This window comes from Epinephelus lanceolatus, chromosome 9 (assembly GCF_041903045.1).
Source record: "Epinephelus lanceolatus isolate andai-2023 chromosome 9, ASM4190304v1, whole genome shotgun sequence".
In the NCBI taxonomy this organism is placed as follows: Eukaryota; Metazoa; Chordata; class Actinopteri; order Perciformes; family Serranidae; genus Epinephelus; species Epinephelus lanceolatus.
In genome coordinates this window covers 6496549-6513425 of record NC_135742.1, presented here as the reverse complement: position 1 = coordinate 6513425, position 16877 = coordinate 6496549, and the positions used below count along the sequence as shown (strand labels likewise).

The 16877-nt window shown below is 43.3% G+C and overlaps 1 protein-coding gene across 9 annotated transcripts in view; it reads left to right on the top strand.

Moving 5' to 3' along the window:
• The window catches only part of wdfy3 (WD repeat and FYVE domain containing 3), a 162962-nt gene that overhangs the window by 55068 nt on the left and 91017 nt on the right, over nt 1–16877 (top strand). For all 9 annotated transcript variants that reach the window (XM_078170469.1, XM_033620534.2, XM_078170471.1 and 6 more), the window contains exons 6-13: nt 1891–2083; nt 3106–3292; nt 3378–3544; nt 6298–6777; nt 8361–8471; nt 12038–12231; nt 14854–15125; nt 15492–15689. In XM_078170469.1, the coding sequence (XP_078026595.1) occupies nt 1891–2083; nt 3106–3292; nt 3378–3544; nt 6298–6777; nt 8361–8471; nt 12038–12231; nt 14854–15125; nt 15492–15689 (1802 nt within the window). The remainder of the gene's footprint in view (nt 1–1890; nt 2084–3105; nt 3293–3377; nt 3545–6297; nt 6778–8360; nt 8472–12037; nt 12232–14853; nt 15126–15491; nt 15690–16877) is intronic.

Below are 16877 nucleotides of genomic sequence, written 5' to 3'. Positions count from 1 at the left end.
GACGCTGCACGTGCGATCCACTGGTGGTGGATAAACAGGAAACAGCTGATAGCAGGAATTAGCGAGCAGCTAGTAGCAAGAGGGAAACGCAAACCTGACAGACACTGTAAAGATGAGCAACTGGGGAGACAAGGAATTGTGCGCCCTCCTTGCCCTCGCAAACTAAGAGGCCATTAGCCGTCAGATGACGGGGACGGTGAAGGACGGGCCGACTTACAAGAGAATCGCCAAAGGACTGACCAGCCGCGGCTTCCCTCCCATGTCACTGTTTACGTCACACGCTGAGCTACACGTTTTGTTACTTGCTCACGCCCCCCATTGCCCCGAAAAAGGCATAGTCTGTATAAACAAAAGTAGGTAGGTGGCATTTTTGAAAAAGCTTATTTCAGTCATTGGTGGCTGATTCAGCAGAAACCTAAGTTTTGCAAACTGTCTGGGGAATCATTGCTCTGCAGCAGGAGATTATTAGATGGTTATTGATTAGTTTGAAACTTTAAATCCACGTGCACTGATATGAAAGGATCTATAGATCTGTTACTGTAACCATGTTTGGAATATCTGTCTGATATTTCTTACTGTCTTTATGACCTTAGTCTCTGAATTTTCTGCATTTTCACATATTAATGATGCCAGTTTAAAAGGCACTTGCAACAAGCGCTGCTCTGTCTCCATGATGAAAGACTTGGAGATTCACTGTGCAGGCGGCTGTTTTTTTCCAGCAGTAGTTTTATCAGCTCATTTTCGGACCGATGCCTTCGGCTGGAGTCAATTTCCTGCCCTTTCAGCCAGCGGTGTAGTGCTGCAGGAGCACGCCAGAACAACAGTCCGACACTTTTCTTTCTCTTTTCGCAGTTCCCATAATCGGGAAAACAAAAACAAATGGAATGGTCAGAGTTGTCTGACATTTGAGGCCTGTTGATTGATTCACAGTGTAAACTCATGTGTTGAGTAACATGTAAGAAAACACCCCACCCTAAAAGTTGCTGGTAGCTGCCGGCAGTAGCCTTTGAGCTGCACAGAGAATTGAAAGAACTGTTGGCAGCAAAACAGTACTAGTTATAGTTGACTAGTGCTTATAAATTTAACACTAGGGCTACACTCAAGTCAAAGACTTGAACCATCAGTTGGAGACCCCTCAGTTTACTTCGAATCCTTAAGTCAAGCAGTCTTTTTTATTTTTTATCAGTCAGTGTGCAGTGTTCCTCTGGGGCATTTCAGTTCCCAGATTTAGCTGCAAATGAACGCTCCTCGCCATCAGGCTGCTCTCCGGTACAGGTAGCTGTGGACCCAGACCGTGGGTGAGTCTGAGTGAACTGCCCGGAGGAACAGAGGGTTTGCCTGGTCAGACTCTGATATTGTTTGATATCTAGTGTCAGCAAAAAGTGTTGTTGCACATGTACGATGTGCCATTAGCATGCACGTCGCTGTCACCCTGAACGCCCCACTGAACCCCCTCACCTTCCTGTGTAATCAGTGTTCATTTTATTTGTATTTATTTATGTATTTCCCAGTAATTAGTGTGTAGTTGCTGACATGTTGAAGCAGAGGGTACTGTCTGTAGCTCTGGTTGAGGGTGAGAAGCTGTCAGCAGATAAACAGAGATCTGTGTGGGTACATGAGACCCTAAAAAAGAGGGTGGATCATGGGGAGTACCACCAGTTGGTCCAGGAGCTTCTCCACCATGATGGCTGTTTCCAGGCATATTTTAGGATGACTCGGGGGCAGTTTGACAACCTGCTGTCTATTGTCAGGCCTAGCATAACAAAAATGAATACTCACTAGGAACAGTGGTCACGGAAACGGACCACAACTTAACTGTCCACATGTGTTGCAGGTGTGCTACAGTACTCAAACAAATAGCACCACATCCCTGCTTTTGTCTCCTTGCAGATCCTGGTGAAGCTGTGCACCTTTGTGTCTCCGGCGGAGGAGCTGGCCCAAAAGGACGACCTCCAGCTGCTGTTCAGTGCCATCACCTCCTGGTGCCCCCCCCACAACCTGCCCTGGAGGAGGAGCGCTGGGGAGGTGCTCACCACCATCTCCCGACACGGCCTCAGCGTCAACGTGGTCAAATACATACATGGTATATACACATGTTCATTATGTGTCAGGCATCTGTGTACAAGTTGGAGTTTATTAGTCACTCACACACACTATCAACATGCATCCCGGATGCTTTAATTGTCGTTGAACAAATTAAGTATCTGTAGTTACAACCCCGCCCAAGATAAAGATCCAGTTATGGAAACCACATCTGCAGTTTATCTGACACGCATTCAGTCACAAGAAAAATCAGAAAATGCAGTTTTATCCACAATGAGGAGCTTTAAACTTGAATCTGCAGATCCAACAAGGAAGCGCATGTAAGGCATGAAACTTAGCAACACACAGTGAGAAAACTGGCAAAGCAAATAAAAGAGTTTGTTTACTGACATTTCTAAAGCTCAAATTAATCAGGAGAGTTTACAGTTTGTCATGTTGGCAAATGAAACTTTGTGGACCTCTAGAGGGTTGCATAATTTGTTTTTGCACAACAAATTCATTTCAAGTGTCGAGGCAAAATGTGTTATGCCTTGTAAAAATATACATATTAATCTGTTTGTTTGAGTTAACTGGAAAAAAGAAACCTTGACCGTAGAGCCATCCATTACTCAGGAGTTCATAAGACAACTAATTTTTACCAAAACTCCGAAGTTGTAAAAATGTTTTTGCAGCATTGTTCGTTGGATCCAGAATCATTTAACCAAAGTTTCATCTTATTGAAGTTGACTGAATGAATTTGGTGTTCAGCTAAACAGCATTGAACTACTGGACGTGCACACAGAGAATGATGTTCTCCTGCATGTGTCAGAGCTATGTAATATTTCCACCTGTGCTTTTTATTTTTGTACACCCATGATCAAAGTGAGCCTCGAGCAAATATGCTTAATAATTAAAGCTGGTCTACTTTTCAGATGATCACACAACACTTTGTGTTTGCCAAATGTCATCATGCAGTTTTAAAATATTTCCTTCAATATAAAGAATAAAAGAGAACACAGCCAACAGGAAGTTCCTCCAAACTCATTGCATCAGCTCACCCTGTGCTCCTCTCTGTCTTCACAGAGAAGGAATGCCTGGCCACGTGTGTTCAGAACATGCAGCAGTCGGACGATCTGTCACCGCTGGAGATTGTCGAGATGTTCGCCGGCCTCTCCTGCTTCCTTAAAGACTCCAGCGACGTGTCACAGACTCTGCTGGACGATTTCCGAATGTGCCAGGGTTACGCCTTCCTCTGCGACCTCATGCTCAGGTACAGCTTCACTCCTACAGCTCACAGCTGTGATCCTTGAGTGCGTTGTGTGATCATTTATACACACTTCTCTGTTTGTGTCCAGACTGGAACAGGCCAAGGAGGATGAATCGAAAGACGCACTGAAGGACCTGGTAAACTTGGTCACCTGTCTGACCACATACGGGGTGACGGAGCTGAAACCTGCCGGCCTGACCACCGGAGCCCCCTTCCTGCTGCCTGGCTTTGTTCTCCCCCAGTCTTCTGGGAAAGGTGAGTTAATGGCAGCAGCTAGAGTCTATAGTTAAAAACACATTGATGCACTGATTATGTCCTTCGATACTGGGGCAGACTTGACATGTGATGGTCGGTCACAGAATTGATTACCTGGTAACACAGAGAAACGTTCAATGACATGATGATTGAAAGGTATCTGACCTTGATCAGTGTCTTCTATTTAGCCGAAATCATTTTGTCCCAGACATAATGAAACCAAACATTGCGTCATCTCTGTCTGTTGCAGACACTTTCTTTTAATTTCTAATTTACATTCTGTGTAAAGACAATAGGCAATTAAGGTAAAGCGCCTCGCTTTACTAAAAGTATCATCCATTGTCGTCCAAAGAAGGACTCATGGACATTTTTACAGTTTAAGTTAAAGGAGTAAAGACGTCCCCCCCCCCCCCCCCCCGACTCCAGGACACAGCCCAGTGATTTTCTGATCACAGGCTCACTTCTTAAATCTGCACAATCCCATCAACTCGGTTTGCCCGAAGCCCTGAAACAAGAGAGGAATTACTTGTGGAAAAGTTTTCATGTATACCCCGGCCGCCGTATCTCTCCCTCAGATCTTAATCCCTGAAATGACTTTGATGCTTGGCTGATTCCAGTAAGCTTAACCTGTTGACAGACACCATGGCAACTCCGCCGCCTGTCACACTGCTGGAGATGAATGCCTGAAGCCTGCTGCATACAAATGAGCTCTCTGGAGTCCAGAGATGCTTTAGTGGGTTAGAGGATTGTCTCGAGCCACACTTCTTCTGCAGCCTGACCTTCTGTCTTCATTTTACAGTTTGTCATCGAAGAAACAGGCAGGCAGATCTACCTCACATCTAAGAGAATTACAATGCCCTCATGCTCCTTATAACTGCATGAAATCAAACAATAAATAACAAAAGGAAGTGCCTGCGATATTGTTGACATAAGGGCAAGTGACACAGTATTTTAACGGTTTTATTACCGTACAACATCCCTGGTTTGGTCCTCATCTGCCCACAAATCAGTGGCTGAAAAAAGACCACAACAAATATACAGCACTTTAATGTATTTTTAAAAAGAATTAAAAATTACAGCGTCAGTTTGAGGCAGAAGTATAAATTCTGCCTTACTCATCATTTGTTTTACGCCATTATAAATCACAAATATGACATTTTTCTCTGTTAATTTTTCCTCGTCCAGGTTATTTTTCATTCTGGCTTTGCTTGTGTTGAAATCACACATGATGAAATGTTTCCATGTGAAAGATTTTAACACTTCCAGGAGCCGTACGGTGTTATAACTTGGCCTGTCACCTCTGCCCCATGGTAAAACACTGTTGCCAGCTCCCTGCTCAAAACACACACACAGGCTCAAACACACAAACTGTCAGCTCTCTAACCTCGTACACCCCGGCACCAACACCACCGGGCTCTGCTGCCTATTTTGCTACTCACACACACATCAACGCACAGACACACAGACACAAACACACACTGGTGTTTACCCACCTAATGACAGCTCCAGCTGTGTGCAGAGTCATTACCAGAAGCCATCATGGTGTGAGGGTCCGCTTACACGCCTAATTAGCCCGCCACATTCACTTAACGGCTGTGTGTTTTGGTGTGTGTGGTGACACATGTCAGTGACACTTTTCATGTATGTGTTCCTGCGTGTGTGAGTCACAGCCAGTGGTTTTATGTTATATACTCAACCCCAAAATGGAGGTCAGATTATGTGCGTGGTGGAGTTCATGGATAACCTTCTTCACGCTCTCATATTTCATCCTTTCTCCATCTTTCCATCCTCAGTTAAGATCATGCAACCATAGTTTTTTTATTAACACGTGAGACTTTAAGGGACAGTTCACTTCAAATTCAAAAATACATATTTTTCCTCTCACCTGTGGTGCTAGTTATTAGTTTAGATTGTTATGGCGTGAGTTGCCAAGTGGCTAGCTCACCTAGCACCACTGAGCTAGCTAACATTTCAGTTCAGCCGATATATTTAAAAATAAATATATTAAAAAATGAATTAAAAAAGAGAGAAATGCCAACATTAGACATTAACTTGTATGACATAAGTATGGGGGTATAGCATGTTTCATTACAATTTTTCAGCTTCCAAATTTGCCACAAAAGTTAAAAATGATTGCTTTAAAATAAAATAATTTATCCTGAAACGCCATATGGTTCAACCACTGTGCTGCACTTCCTCCTGGCTCACTAATGCTGTCCTGTTAAAGAAAATGAGAGCAACTTTTTGTTTGCCTTGCAGGTTAAAGCCTGTAACAGGGTTTTGGGTTTCCTCACAATAAATACTGCACCAAATATTGTGAAAAGCCATGAAAAGATACATAACTCCTCTCCATGTCAGCAGTGCACTTTTGCACAACATCATTGTTCTCAGTGTCACTCCTCCTGCAGTTACGTCTCTGTCATGCACCTTGGAGGCATTTTGGTGTCATCTTATGTCACATCAGGAGTGGTCTCAGATATCTGCTCTCAGTTCAGGAAGGTTTCAAGGCCAAGAAAGCATATTCTGTGCTGCTGGATTAAGGCCAGCAGAGTCATATGTAGGTCTGAGAAATGTAAACGTCATCGGCCTCCATCTGCCCGCTCTGTAAATGTTAGTTATTATTTGCTGCTACATTTAGAGCCTCAAGTAGGATCATTACAAATGAATTTCATTTAATTTTTGGATCAGTCATTCATATTGGTTTTGTCACAAACACTTACCTCCTTCTTTATTTGTCATCTCTTGTCTTCCAGGCCACACAGTGCGTAACATCCAGGCCTTTTCGGTGCTTCAGAACGCCTTCCTGAGGGCTAAAACAAGCCGTCTGGCCTCAATGCTCCTGGACGCCATCGGAAACATCTACTCGGCTGAGCCGGCCAACTATTTCATCCTGGAGTCGCAGCACACCCTGTCACAGTTTGCAGAGCGTGTGGCCAAGCTCCCCGAGTCTCAGGCCAAGTACTTTGAGCTGCTGGAGTTTGTCGTCTTCAGCCTCAACTACGTGCCGTGTAAAGAGCTGTTCAGTGTCAGCGTGCTGCTCAAGTCCAGCACATCGCACGCCTGCAGCATCACGGCCGTCCGGACGCTGCTGAAGCTCGCCAGGCACGATCCGGTGTTCAGCGACGTGCTGCGGGAGGTCGGCCTGCTGGAGGTGCTGGTCAACCTGCTGCACAAGTATGCTGCTTTGCTCAAAGACCCGGCTACGCAGCAGCAACCACACAATAATGACCAAGGTGAGGCGCTTCTTTGATGGTCTATCCTGCTGTTTTGAGTACTGAAGATAGCTGCAGCATTAATGATGCCTCCTTGATTTTTATTTGTAAGAACTTCTCTTCAAGACGCCTACAGACAGGACAGGAACTTGAGTCACTTGCCACAGCAGTAGTAGCCCAAAGAAAATTTTATTGATCCAAACTGAAAGTGCTGATCATTGACCAAAGATTAAATGTAATGTAAAGCTGTAAAACCTCACAAAACTCAAGTTCATAGAGCTGAGACAAGATCGTATTGTATCGTTTATTAGTTTATTATTGCTGTTAAGTGTTCAGCGGTGTACTGGTGCACTTAAATGGAGCAGACCCACTCTCTGACTTTTATTTTAGCATCACATACTGCGAACAAAAGTGGTAAATGAACTAGTAACTGTTTTTACAACTGTTTTACAGCTTTATTCCTGTAGAGCAATTTTTGACCTTGCACTATAAAAGGTATTATATTTGTTAGTTTTTAAATTAGACTTGAAGTGCTACATTCAGCTCTCTCTGCAGTGTTTCCCATTCAGTGATTTATTTGTGGAGTCTGCCACAATATCAGTATTTATTGGGAAGTAAAAATGAACTTCGGGCAGTCATGTGAGGAGCAGGAATGAATGCAGTTGAATAAAGTTAAAAAGCCTTTATTCAAAAAACATGGCTGTTTACATCAACACTCTGACTGGTGTTGACCCTAAAGTTTATTTATTGTTTTTCTTTTCTTTTCTTTTTCTTGTTAGTATTTGAAAAGGGTAAAATTGTATTCCATTATAGAGGTGTGCACAGCACACTGAGCTCAGCCCCTCGTCCCACTCTGTCTGTCTTTGTTTATCAGACTACACATGAGACAAGAATTAGCTAGCTCATGCACGCTGCTGTATCTCCAACTCGCCCTACGCTGCTAGGAGACTATTTACCAGCAGGAGAACAGGCAGGAGCTCTGGACACTGAGCTTCAGTAGTGGCTGTCGCAACTAGAATTCAGCCAGTGGTTCACAGGGGGCTGGGTCTGGTCTGTGTTAAGGCAGCAACAGAAAGTTTGCTGTTTTGGCCTGATTTTACGCTTGGCCGGCTAAATTTGGGTTGCTATTCGAGCAACAAAAAGGTCCATGTTCTCAAGCTGTCTGCCAGCTTTGCCTTTCTTGAAACAGACATGACATCACATTATTTACAGACTACCACAATAAAGGTGGCAATTTATTTCAACTTTCAAAATTTGAATTACGTTGATTCAGGCAGTGAAAATGTGGTATATATTTTGGGATATTCCAAAAACTGGCACCATACAGTGTAAAATCCAGGACTAAATAAAAATCACAACTACAGGTCGTTACCTTAGGGGCACTGAGCTGAATCAAAAACCGATTATAGACCCATTAAAGACAAAAATGTACATTTTTGAAAATACACTTGTCAGAAAATGAAATCCTGTTTTCTTGTTGTGTTAATGCTGTGTGTTAAAGCAGATGCCCTTCATTATATCATTAGTGTTATCTGCTCAGTGTTTGTATTTAATGCTTTCATGATGACGTCGAATGCTGACCTCCCTTTTCTCTCTATCCTCAGCTGACTGTAAAAACAACACTGTAGCAGAGGAGCAGAAGCAGTTGGCCTGGCTGGTGATGGAGACACTGACTGTGCTCTTGCAGGGCTCCAACACCACCAACACTAATGCAGGTAAACACACACATACACACACTTTCAGGCACGTGCACATTATGCCATATACAGGATGATTGATGGTGTCAAAAACTCGTAAATTTTGTAATAAATCCAGACACAGGCTATTTTGTAATTAAGTGACGACAGTAATGATCTTTCTTATAGATTAATACAAATAAGGAGACACAGCAGGACTTTATGCTGCTGAATAATTAACTTTCAGGTGCCCTTTTCAATTATAATGTCAGACCTTTGTTAAAGTTTTACTCCAATTAATAAGGACAACAACAAACGAGCTTTAAAGTACAGTTCTGATTCTCTGCCTAAACCTCACTGATGGTGGCAGCCCTACCACATTTGGAACCCTGGGTGAGGCTTCCCATGGCACCTGTCAAGAACGTTATAATTTACTTTGGATGACAACACCCTTAGCGTTTGTCTATACCGCCTATTTCATGGGCCGGCACTTCTGACCGGGCCCGACCTGATCCATCCACTGGGTTCAGGTCGAGCCAGGCTGTAATTTCTCATTATTCCCCCAGGCTTGGACAAGGTCGGATTTTCAACAATTTACCTGTGTGTGTTTTTTTAAATGAAACTGGCAGTTCTCCTGCATAAATATAAGGAGTTTTAATGGACTGAATCAAGAGAGAAAGAAGGGAGGACTGTGACTAAGTGAGGGAAACTGATGGAGCAATCTAGTGGAGAAGGGAGAGAAAGAAAGTACATGCTAGAGAGGGACAAAATAACGAGAGAAAGAGAAAGATGGGGGGCTGCAAGGTGACTTGGTTGGCAGTGTTTGCTTTTGCCTCTCCAGCTTGTAATAAATGTATTAATCTTAAAAAAGTATGTTATGATATATACAATTCTTTCATTCATTTTAACTGCTTATCCTGTGAGAGGTCGTGGTGGACACTGGAGCCTATCCCAGCTGACACTGGGTGAGAGGCAGGGTTCACCCTGGACAGGTCACCAGACTATCACAGGGCTGACACATAGAGACAGACAACCATTCACACTCACATTCACACCTACGGACAATTTAGAGTCACCAGTTAACCTGCCTGTCTTTGGACTGTGGGAGGAAGCTGGAGCACTAGGAGGAAACCCACGCTGACACAGGGAGAACATGCAAACTGCCCCGAGATAACGAGCCAGTAACCCTCTTGCTGTGAGGCAACAATGCTAACCACTGCACCACGGTTCCGCCCCATTTATAAAAGATAATATGTGTATTTTACAACAGAAATGAGTGTTTTTAATTGGGCTGGGGCCTAAAACTGCTGATGCGGGTTGAGCTTCAGTCAAGCTTGGACAGAAACTGTGTGGGCTCATGTTGGGTCGGGGCCTGATTTTCGGGCCCCATTAGAGTTACTCTTTAAAGGACACTGACGTCACTTTAAAGGGTGTTTCCTCATCTTTCTGTCTCTGTAACGTTGGATCATGCAAAATTTTCCCACAGTAGAGAAAGGCACATGAAAACTCCAGTACACTGGATTACAGGCTGTTAAAACCGAACACAAAGCCACAGTGCAGCTGCAGCAGAAAACTTTGTTGTGCTGAAAGACACACATTATTGGAGCCCTCAGAATTACTGATGACACACAAATTGTACAACTCGGGCTTTAATGATTTGCGTCAAATTCAACCTTGAATGCCAGTAAAAGTCCAGACGCCCATTTGTGTCTGCATGTATCCACCTCAGTGAAGAGTCCTTGACCATCTCCATGGCTGCTGAGCCTTGACCTTTGACCTCTTTGTTGAGGTGGAGAGGGAGAACAATTTCCCTCCAGGGATCAATAAAGTATCTTATTACATTTCCTTAAACCTCCCTCTCCTCCCACATCGCTCGGTCTCTTATTGACCCTCCACGTGTGTGTGTGTGTATATGTAGCTCAGTCAGCTGTAGAAATGCGATGAGTCACAAAGAAAAACAGCCTGCACACTGACAGCACGGATCTTTTTTTGACCTTGAACATGACTGGTTGCTTTCGTCAGTAAATCGGGATAATGTGTGTGATGTTTGTCGCCCTCCTCTCCGACACATTGATTACATTACATTCTATGCATGAGGCTCTCAGCTGGCAGTCTTATCTCGAGAGGCAATTACTGCAAAGAAGGAGAAAGAAATTCAGCGCAGCAGCTCATGGTCAGAGTCGCCATCAGCCCATCAGCATACAGATTGAATTTTTAAATTTGGTTTCCTCAGATAAGATCGCCGACATCACGAGCAACCAATTTTTAATCACTCTAACATTGTTAATTGCCTTTACAACATCCACATGATGAAACAAAATGACGAGGCTCAGACCTTCAGTTTGAATGGCACAAAAACTCCAATAAGAAACCATGTGACGGTCTAAAATAAGTATCCACCTACTACACAGTCAAGCGTACAGAACAGCAAGGATGAAAGTTTCACCTTAAAGTCTGTCTCACCTTACAAAATGGCATTAAAGGCCCTAAAAACCAGCCATTGGTGCGTGTCTCCACCGCAGGAACCAACCCGGAAGGACAGAGTTCCAGAACTTTTACAGGGGCTAAACAAGTCCCTGCCTCGGAGTAGGTACTCAGAACGGCCCCTAAAAACTCCTGGCTGGGGCTTGGGGTTTACTTGGTGCTGACTGGATATACTCAAGGCGGGATGTGACGTCAACAGAAAGCGACAAAACAGCCAGCATTTTTAAAACTCAGCAGACGAGGGTTAGCTCATTCATAGCTTCCACCGCCATGTAAACGAAGAGACATGCCAGAAACCCGGCAACCACCTCAGCTCCTTCCATGTTGATTGTCGTCTTTCTTGTGTTTCTTGTGGTTTGTTTGGTCGCACCAGAGTGAAAAATGTGGACCAAAACCCATATTTTTGAGCGGTTTCAGTTCAGTTGTTTGGTCCGCATCAGCGATCAATTGGCAGCTTTCACACGAGCCCAAATCAATCGTACTAACTCTGCAAACGGACCTGAGTTCATTCTAACTGCACCAAACGGGTTCGGTGTGAAAGCACCCCAAGAAATGTCTCCAATGTTGATCTAAGCATCTTAGATTCATAAATAAATTCTACAGAAATATAAATTGATTTAAAACACCAAACATTCAGTGGTTGCAGGTTCTGATGTGAGGATTTGCTTTATATGACTGGAAATGAAATATCTTTGTGTTTTGGACTGTTGGTGGGTAACGGTCCAAGCTTGATAACACTTGGTAACACATGGTAACACAGACTAACCAGTGGAGGCAGCAGTAGACCAGCAGCTCTGGTGTTCTGCAGGGTAAAATTACTTTTCGTTTAAGGAGTCTGGTGGCTTTGACAAGAGGATAGATAATGTCTTCAGTTCCCTGTTGGAAAGGGTTATCTCACAGCAAGGTAGAAGTGGTGAAATTACTCTAAATATAGCGTATACTTAAACTGAAATAAGCTAATACAAGTTTTGCTGCTGCCCTCATCCACAGCAGTGCATTGCTTAGCTTCTGTGACATTACTCTACACTGACTATCTCATACAAGCCCAGTTAAAAAACTCCGAACTATCCCTTTATGATGTGCAAAGACTAAATTTCTGCTCTTTTTTTCATGTCTTCCAGCTCTGTTCAGGGAGTTTGGCGGTGCTCGTTGCGTTCACAACATTGTGAAGTACCGTCAGTGTCGGGAACACGCCCTCCTCATCATCCAGCAGCTCGTCCTGTCGCCCAGCGGAGATGACGATATGGGAACACTGCTGGGCCTCATGCACTCTGCACCGTCCAGTGAACTACAGCTGAAGACTGACATACTGCGGGTAACGACTGTCTCTGTCACACACACTCTATCATTCACACACTTTAAAATGTATATATTTACCTAACACTTAATATCTACCATAGGTTTTGTCTCACAGTATTATTTTACTTTAAGTTGTATCTGGAAACATACAGCTGCTTTGATTTTAAAGAATCTGTCAACTCAAATTTGGTGAGTTTTTTACTGTAGTGTAGCTAAAAAGGATTTCAGAAAGATGATGTCATCACCAACAAACCCTTCAGTTTCAGTGAGAACACAGAGGAAAGGAAAAGTCTGTAATTCTAAAAATCAATATTCATTTGAAGCCCTGTGTACAGTTACTGCTTCAATCCAGGGGCACTAAGTGTAAGGTGCATATAAAAGTATACACACACACACACACACACACACACACACACACACACACAGGATGAGACCATGGCGGCTCATTTTCTGGAGCATAATTGCATTTTCAGATTCCACTTCTTCAGACGAGGTAATTCTCCCGCCTTCAGAAAGCTTCGGCTGGATTAACCCGTCAGCATTTTGCTCCTGTGTCACTAATCAGGGATTTTAATTATCACCCTCAGAAAAACCTAAAGACGGCAAAGAACTTACATCAAATCCAGTTTGAGTAAAATCATCTTCTCCTCGCTCGTCATCAGGGTTTATGTACCGCTGACAGTAACACACTGCAGACTCACAAATAGATCTCAATATTTAAGCTGATTAGCTTCGTGAAAGTTCACATTTAACCCTGTAATCTCTCAGAAGGGCAATCCTGATATGTTGCATCCTCCAGGCCTCCACATGGCTGCTGAAGTTACCAGCCCGAGCCTAAATTTTACCAGCACATAGTGGAGCCTGGTGGTAATTTCCCAGCAGGAAGAAGATGTAGTCAACATCCTGTGATTGGTTTTAAAAGAACGCTGTGCTGAGTTGGGCAGTATTTAAATGCAGCAGGAAACAGCTGGCTCAGCTGTGCAACATATCTCTGTCTTAACTTCCCTTTTATTCACTCTCCTACTCTCTCAGATGAATCAAGGGGCTGCTGCTTATAGTATGCTGTGTAAAAAGGGTGGCACAGTAAACTTAAGCTTTAGCCTGCACTGACTAAGAATTTTCCTAGTCGATCAATAGTGGTCATTTAGGGCCATCAGTGGACTAGTCGCTCGTATGTTTACGATATTAATCTAATTATCAAATGATTTTGGTGGTTTGAGTTGAAGGTGTGAGAAAGAATAGTATCAGTAACATTGTTAACACTGTGCTACATTACAGAGAAATACAAAACCGTACTAATGAACCTTCATTAATATAGGCCTATATTTTATCTCCAAGTGCACGTCACACACTGAGCGAGCCGCCTGTTAATGACGCTGTGGGCTAATGGGCATGTAGCTACTTCCATGTTTCAGATGATACGTCATGTTTGTAGTCGACCAATGAAGATGAGTTTACATATCACCTTGGGTTCGTCCTTCACCTTCTCAAAATGATCCCACACTTTGGAATTCCTGCCCGACATGTTATTAACTAGCCTGTGGAATAACCGCAGGTACCAGCCCTGGAAATTAACCTGACTCCTGTCCGACTGCTGAGCGTGGACACTTCCTGTGTCTGTCCTTTCACAATAAAGTCACACATGGTGCAGTCATATAGGTTTTGATTTGTTTGACAAGGTGCAGCTCCTGATAGAGTTTCATGTTTTTCGTTTTACCCTTTTTTTTTTTTGTAACTAAACGATCAATAAAATCTTGCCGACTGATGACCCTTCTCGTCACCTAACATTTGGTCGACTATCAGGGGGCAGCCCTATGTAGGATGTAACCAACTAATGAGGCGGTCTAAGTGGCATCACCATGGAAACAGACTGATAATGCTCTGATTGTGTTGTCTGGAAAAGCATGTGGCACACATACATGTTCAGAAATTATAACTCATCTTGTCATACAACAGAAGTTTGAAGCACACTCCTTCAGAAACAGGATTGAAATAGTTAAAAAATTAAAACGCCCCCAGTGGTTCTGAACCCCGTTCTCCGTGACATGTGCCTGCACTTCACTTCACATGTGTCACTCAAAAGCGTCATCTGTAGCCGATCCCAGACGTTTTCCCCACTTTTCAGTTGCTAATTAAAAACTTTGCCTGTCACAGCCACTCTGTGCTCTCGGGCTGTTTTTAGGTCCCCACACTCGTATCTAGGTTACAGTTTGATGTTTCAGTTTAGGGTACTTGCAAATACGAACCATGAAAATGTGGGGAAAAAAATCCAGTCAGTGCAGTGAGACGAAGAAAACCCAGGGGGGTTCATGAATATGTTTCACCACAGAAGAAGAATGAGAGGAAGACTGAATGAGGTGACAAAAACCAAATGACTTGAAAACTCAACACGGGAGAGAATAATTGAGTAACGAAATTTAAAATAAGCAAGTCAAGTAAAGTCTGTATAAAATGATGCAGAGAAAGTGAAAAACAGTGTGTGTGACATCTTCAGAATAAATTATGTGATAACAAAAACACATAATGTTTTTAATGTCATTATAAATCACTTTTTTTTTTTTTTTTTTTTTGAAGTAAAGAATTCAAACTTTAGAAATGTTGCCTAAATCTATGATTTGTTTCTCTTCTTCCTCTTCAGGCTTTGTTGGCGGTGTTGCGTGAGAGTCACCGCACCCGGACTGTGTTCCGCAAGGTGGGCGGCTTTGTCTATGTCACCTCTCTGCTGGTTGCCATGGAGCGCTCGCTGTGCCAGCCGCCTCGACACGGCTGGGAGCGTGTCAACCAGAACCAGGTCTTTGAGCTTCTGCACACCGTCTTCTGCACGCTCACCGCCGCCATGCGCTACGAGCCGGCCAACTCGCACTTCTTCCGCACAGAGATCCAGTATGAGAAGCTGGCAGATGCTGTCAGGTAAGGTCTACTCTCCCAGGACTAGTGATGCCCGAGGAGTTTTTGATTGCTAACTGTAACTGATATAGAATAATGACACCACCAGTGTTTAGACTGGTTCCCTGTACGCCTTGCTTTCACTAAGCTATCCTGTCTGCCACTGGGAACTATCTCCTGGAAAAATAAAGGCTTGATTAACGGCACAAAGAAAGTGTCTCAAATAATTGCACTTTTCCTGCAGTGGGACAAACTACCAATTAGGAAGCAAACAAAGGCAGAATTTAAGCAGTATTTTCCTACATTTTCTGCCTGTAGTGTTACATGGTGAAATTGCCCCTTTTAAAAACCAAACTTCACTCATGTATCCCTCTGTCTGCTCTCCAACAGGCTGCTGGGCTGTTTCTCAGACACTAAGAAGCTTGGTCCCACAAGCGTCTTCCCCTCTAACGCTCAGCCTTTCCAGAGGCTGCTGGAGGACGAGGCTGCTCTGGGAGGTTGCGCAGGAGACAGCGTGTGTCCAACGCTCAAACACTGCAGCAAGCTCTTCATCTACCTGTACAAGATGGCCACCGACTCCTTTGACAGGTCAGTGGATTACTCAAACCCCAGGTTTTAGCAGTGACACTTGTTTATGAAGCACAAAGTGTGAGATTCGGTTCTGCAAAGAATAAAACACACTATGTTTGTTCTGTAGTGTTATCCCGGAGCCAAATGCCATGATACAACCATCTACAGTAGGAGTTCAGTCCCCTCTGTTCACACAACAGCCAGCAGATATTGTGTACTTGAGTTTTCTGTGAGTTAAGAGCCTGTCAGTGATGCATGTGTTGCGCCATAAATCAGGCCGGAAGGGTCAAATGCATCTCTCTGCCTGTGGTCCAACCATGAGCTAATCAGTAAATAAGGATTGTTGTCAACACGCTGTTAACAAGTTGTTCATTTACTGTTGGTGGTTAAATAAGTCAACACTTCTATGAGTGTTTATCATTACTGACTGAACTATTATTTAACAATGGGATCAGTGAGTTCTCAATGTCAAAGAAAGTGTTGGAGACTTTTAATGTTCAGCAGATTGCAGCCACGTTCCTCAAGAACATTTCTGTAGATCTCATGTTTTTCTACAATCCTCTTCTACTACTATGCTCATTTTCAGGTTCATACTTGTGTCATAGGTTTCCATGGGAACATGTTTACATGCTTTATTGTTCAAAAAACACTGTATTTATCCTGTGTCTAAAATGGTCTCTTTAAGTCCTCCCTTCTGAAAAAGCCCAGTCTGCTCCAATTAGTCAGCGTTTCTGGGTCTTCCACATATCGGCATCTCTGTCATTACAGGTGGTGGAATGACTGTATCAGAAAATAGCAGCATTTTCTACCGTGAATAATCACTAATAAAAGCCTCTCAACTCAACCGGACATGTTCCAGCAGGAATATGATAAGAAATTGGGGAGAAATTAACAACCTAGCAAGATGCTACATGTGGTACTGTAGGCTACGTAATGTAAACACTTACAGTAACTTTTGGGGTGAATGACTATATAAAATTATGTGTCACGAGCTGACGCTAGCTTGTAGCCAAAGTAGTTTAAAAAAAAAAAGGTTGGAAACACAGTATTCAGAATGGTGTGAAGCCTGACGTTTTTGCCCGCATGGATAACGTCACATAGGTTTACCTCATTATTAAGAATTTTGGCAACTTTAATATGACAGTCCAATGTTGTGACATTTTAAATAAGATAGAAATTAAGGAAAAACATAATAAGTCTGCTTAA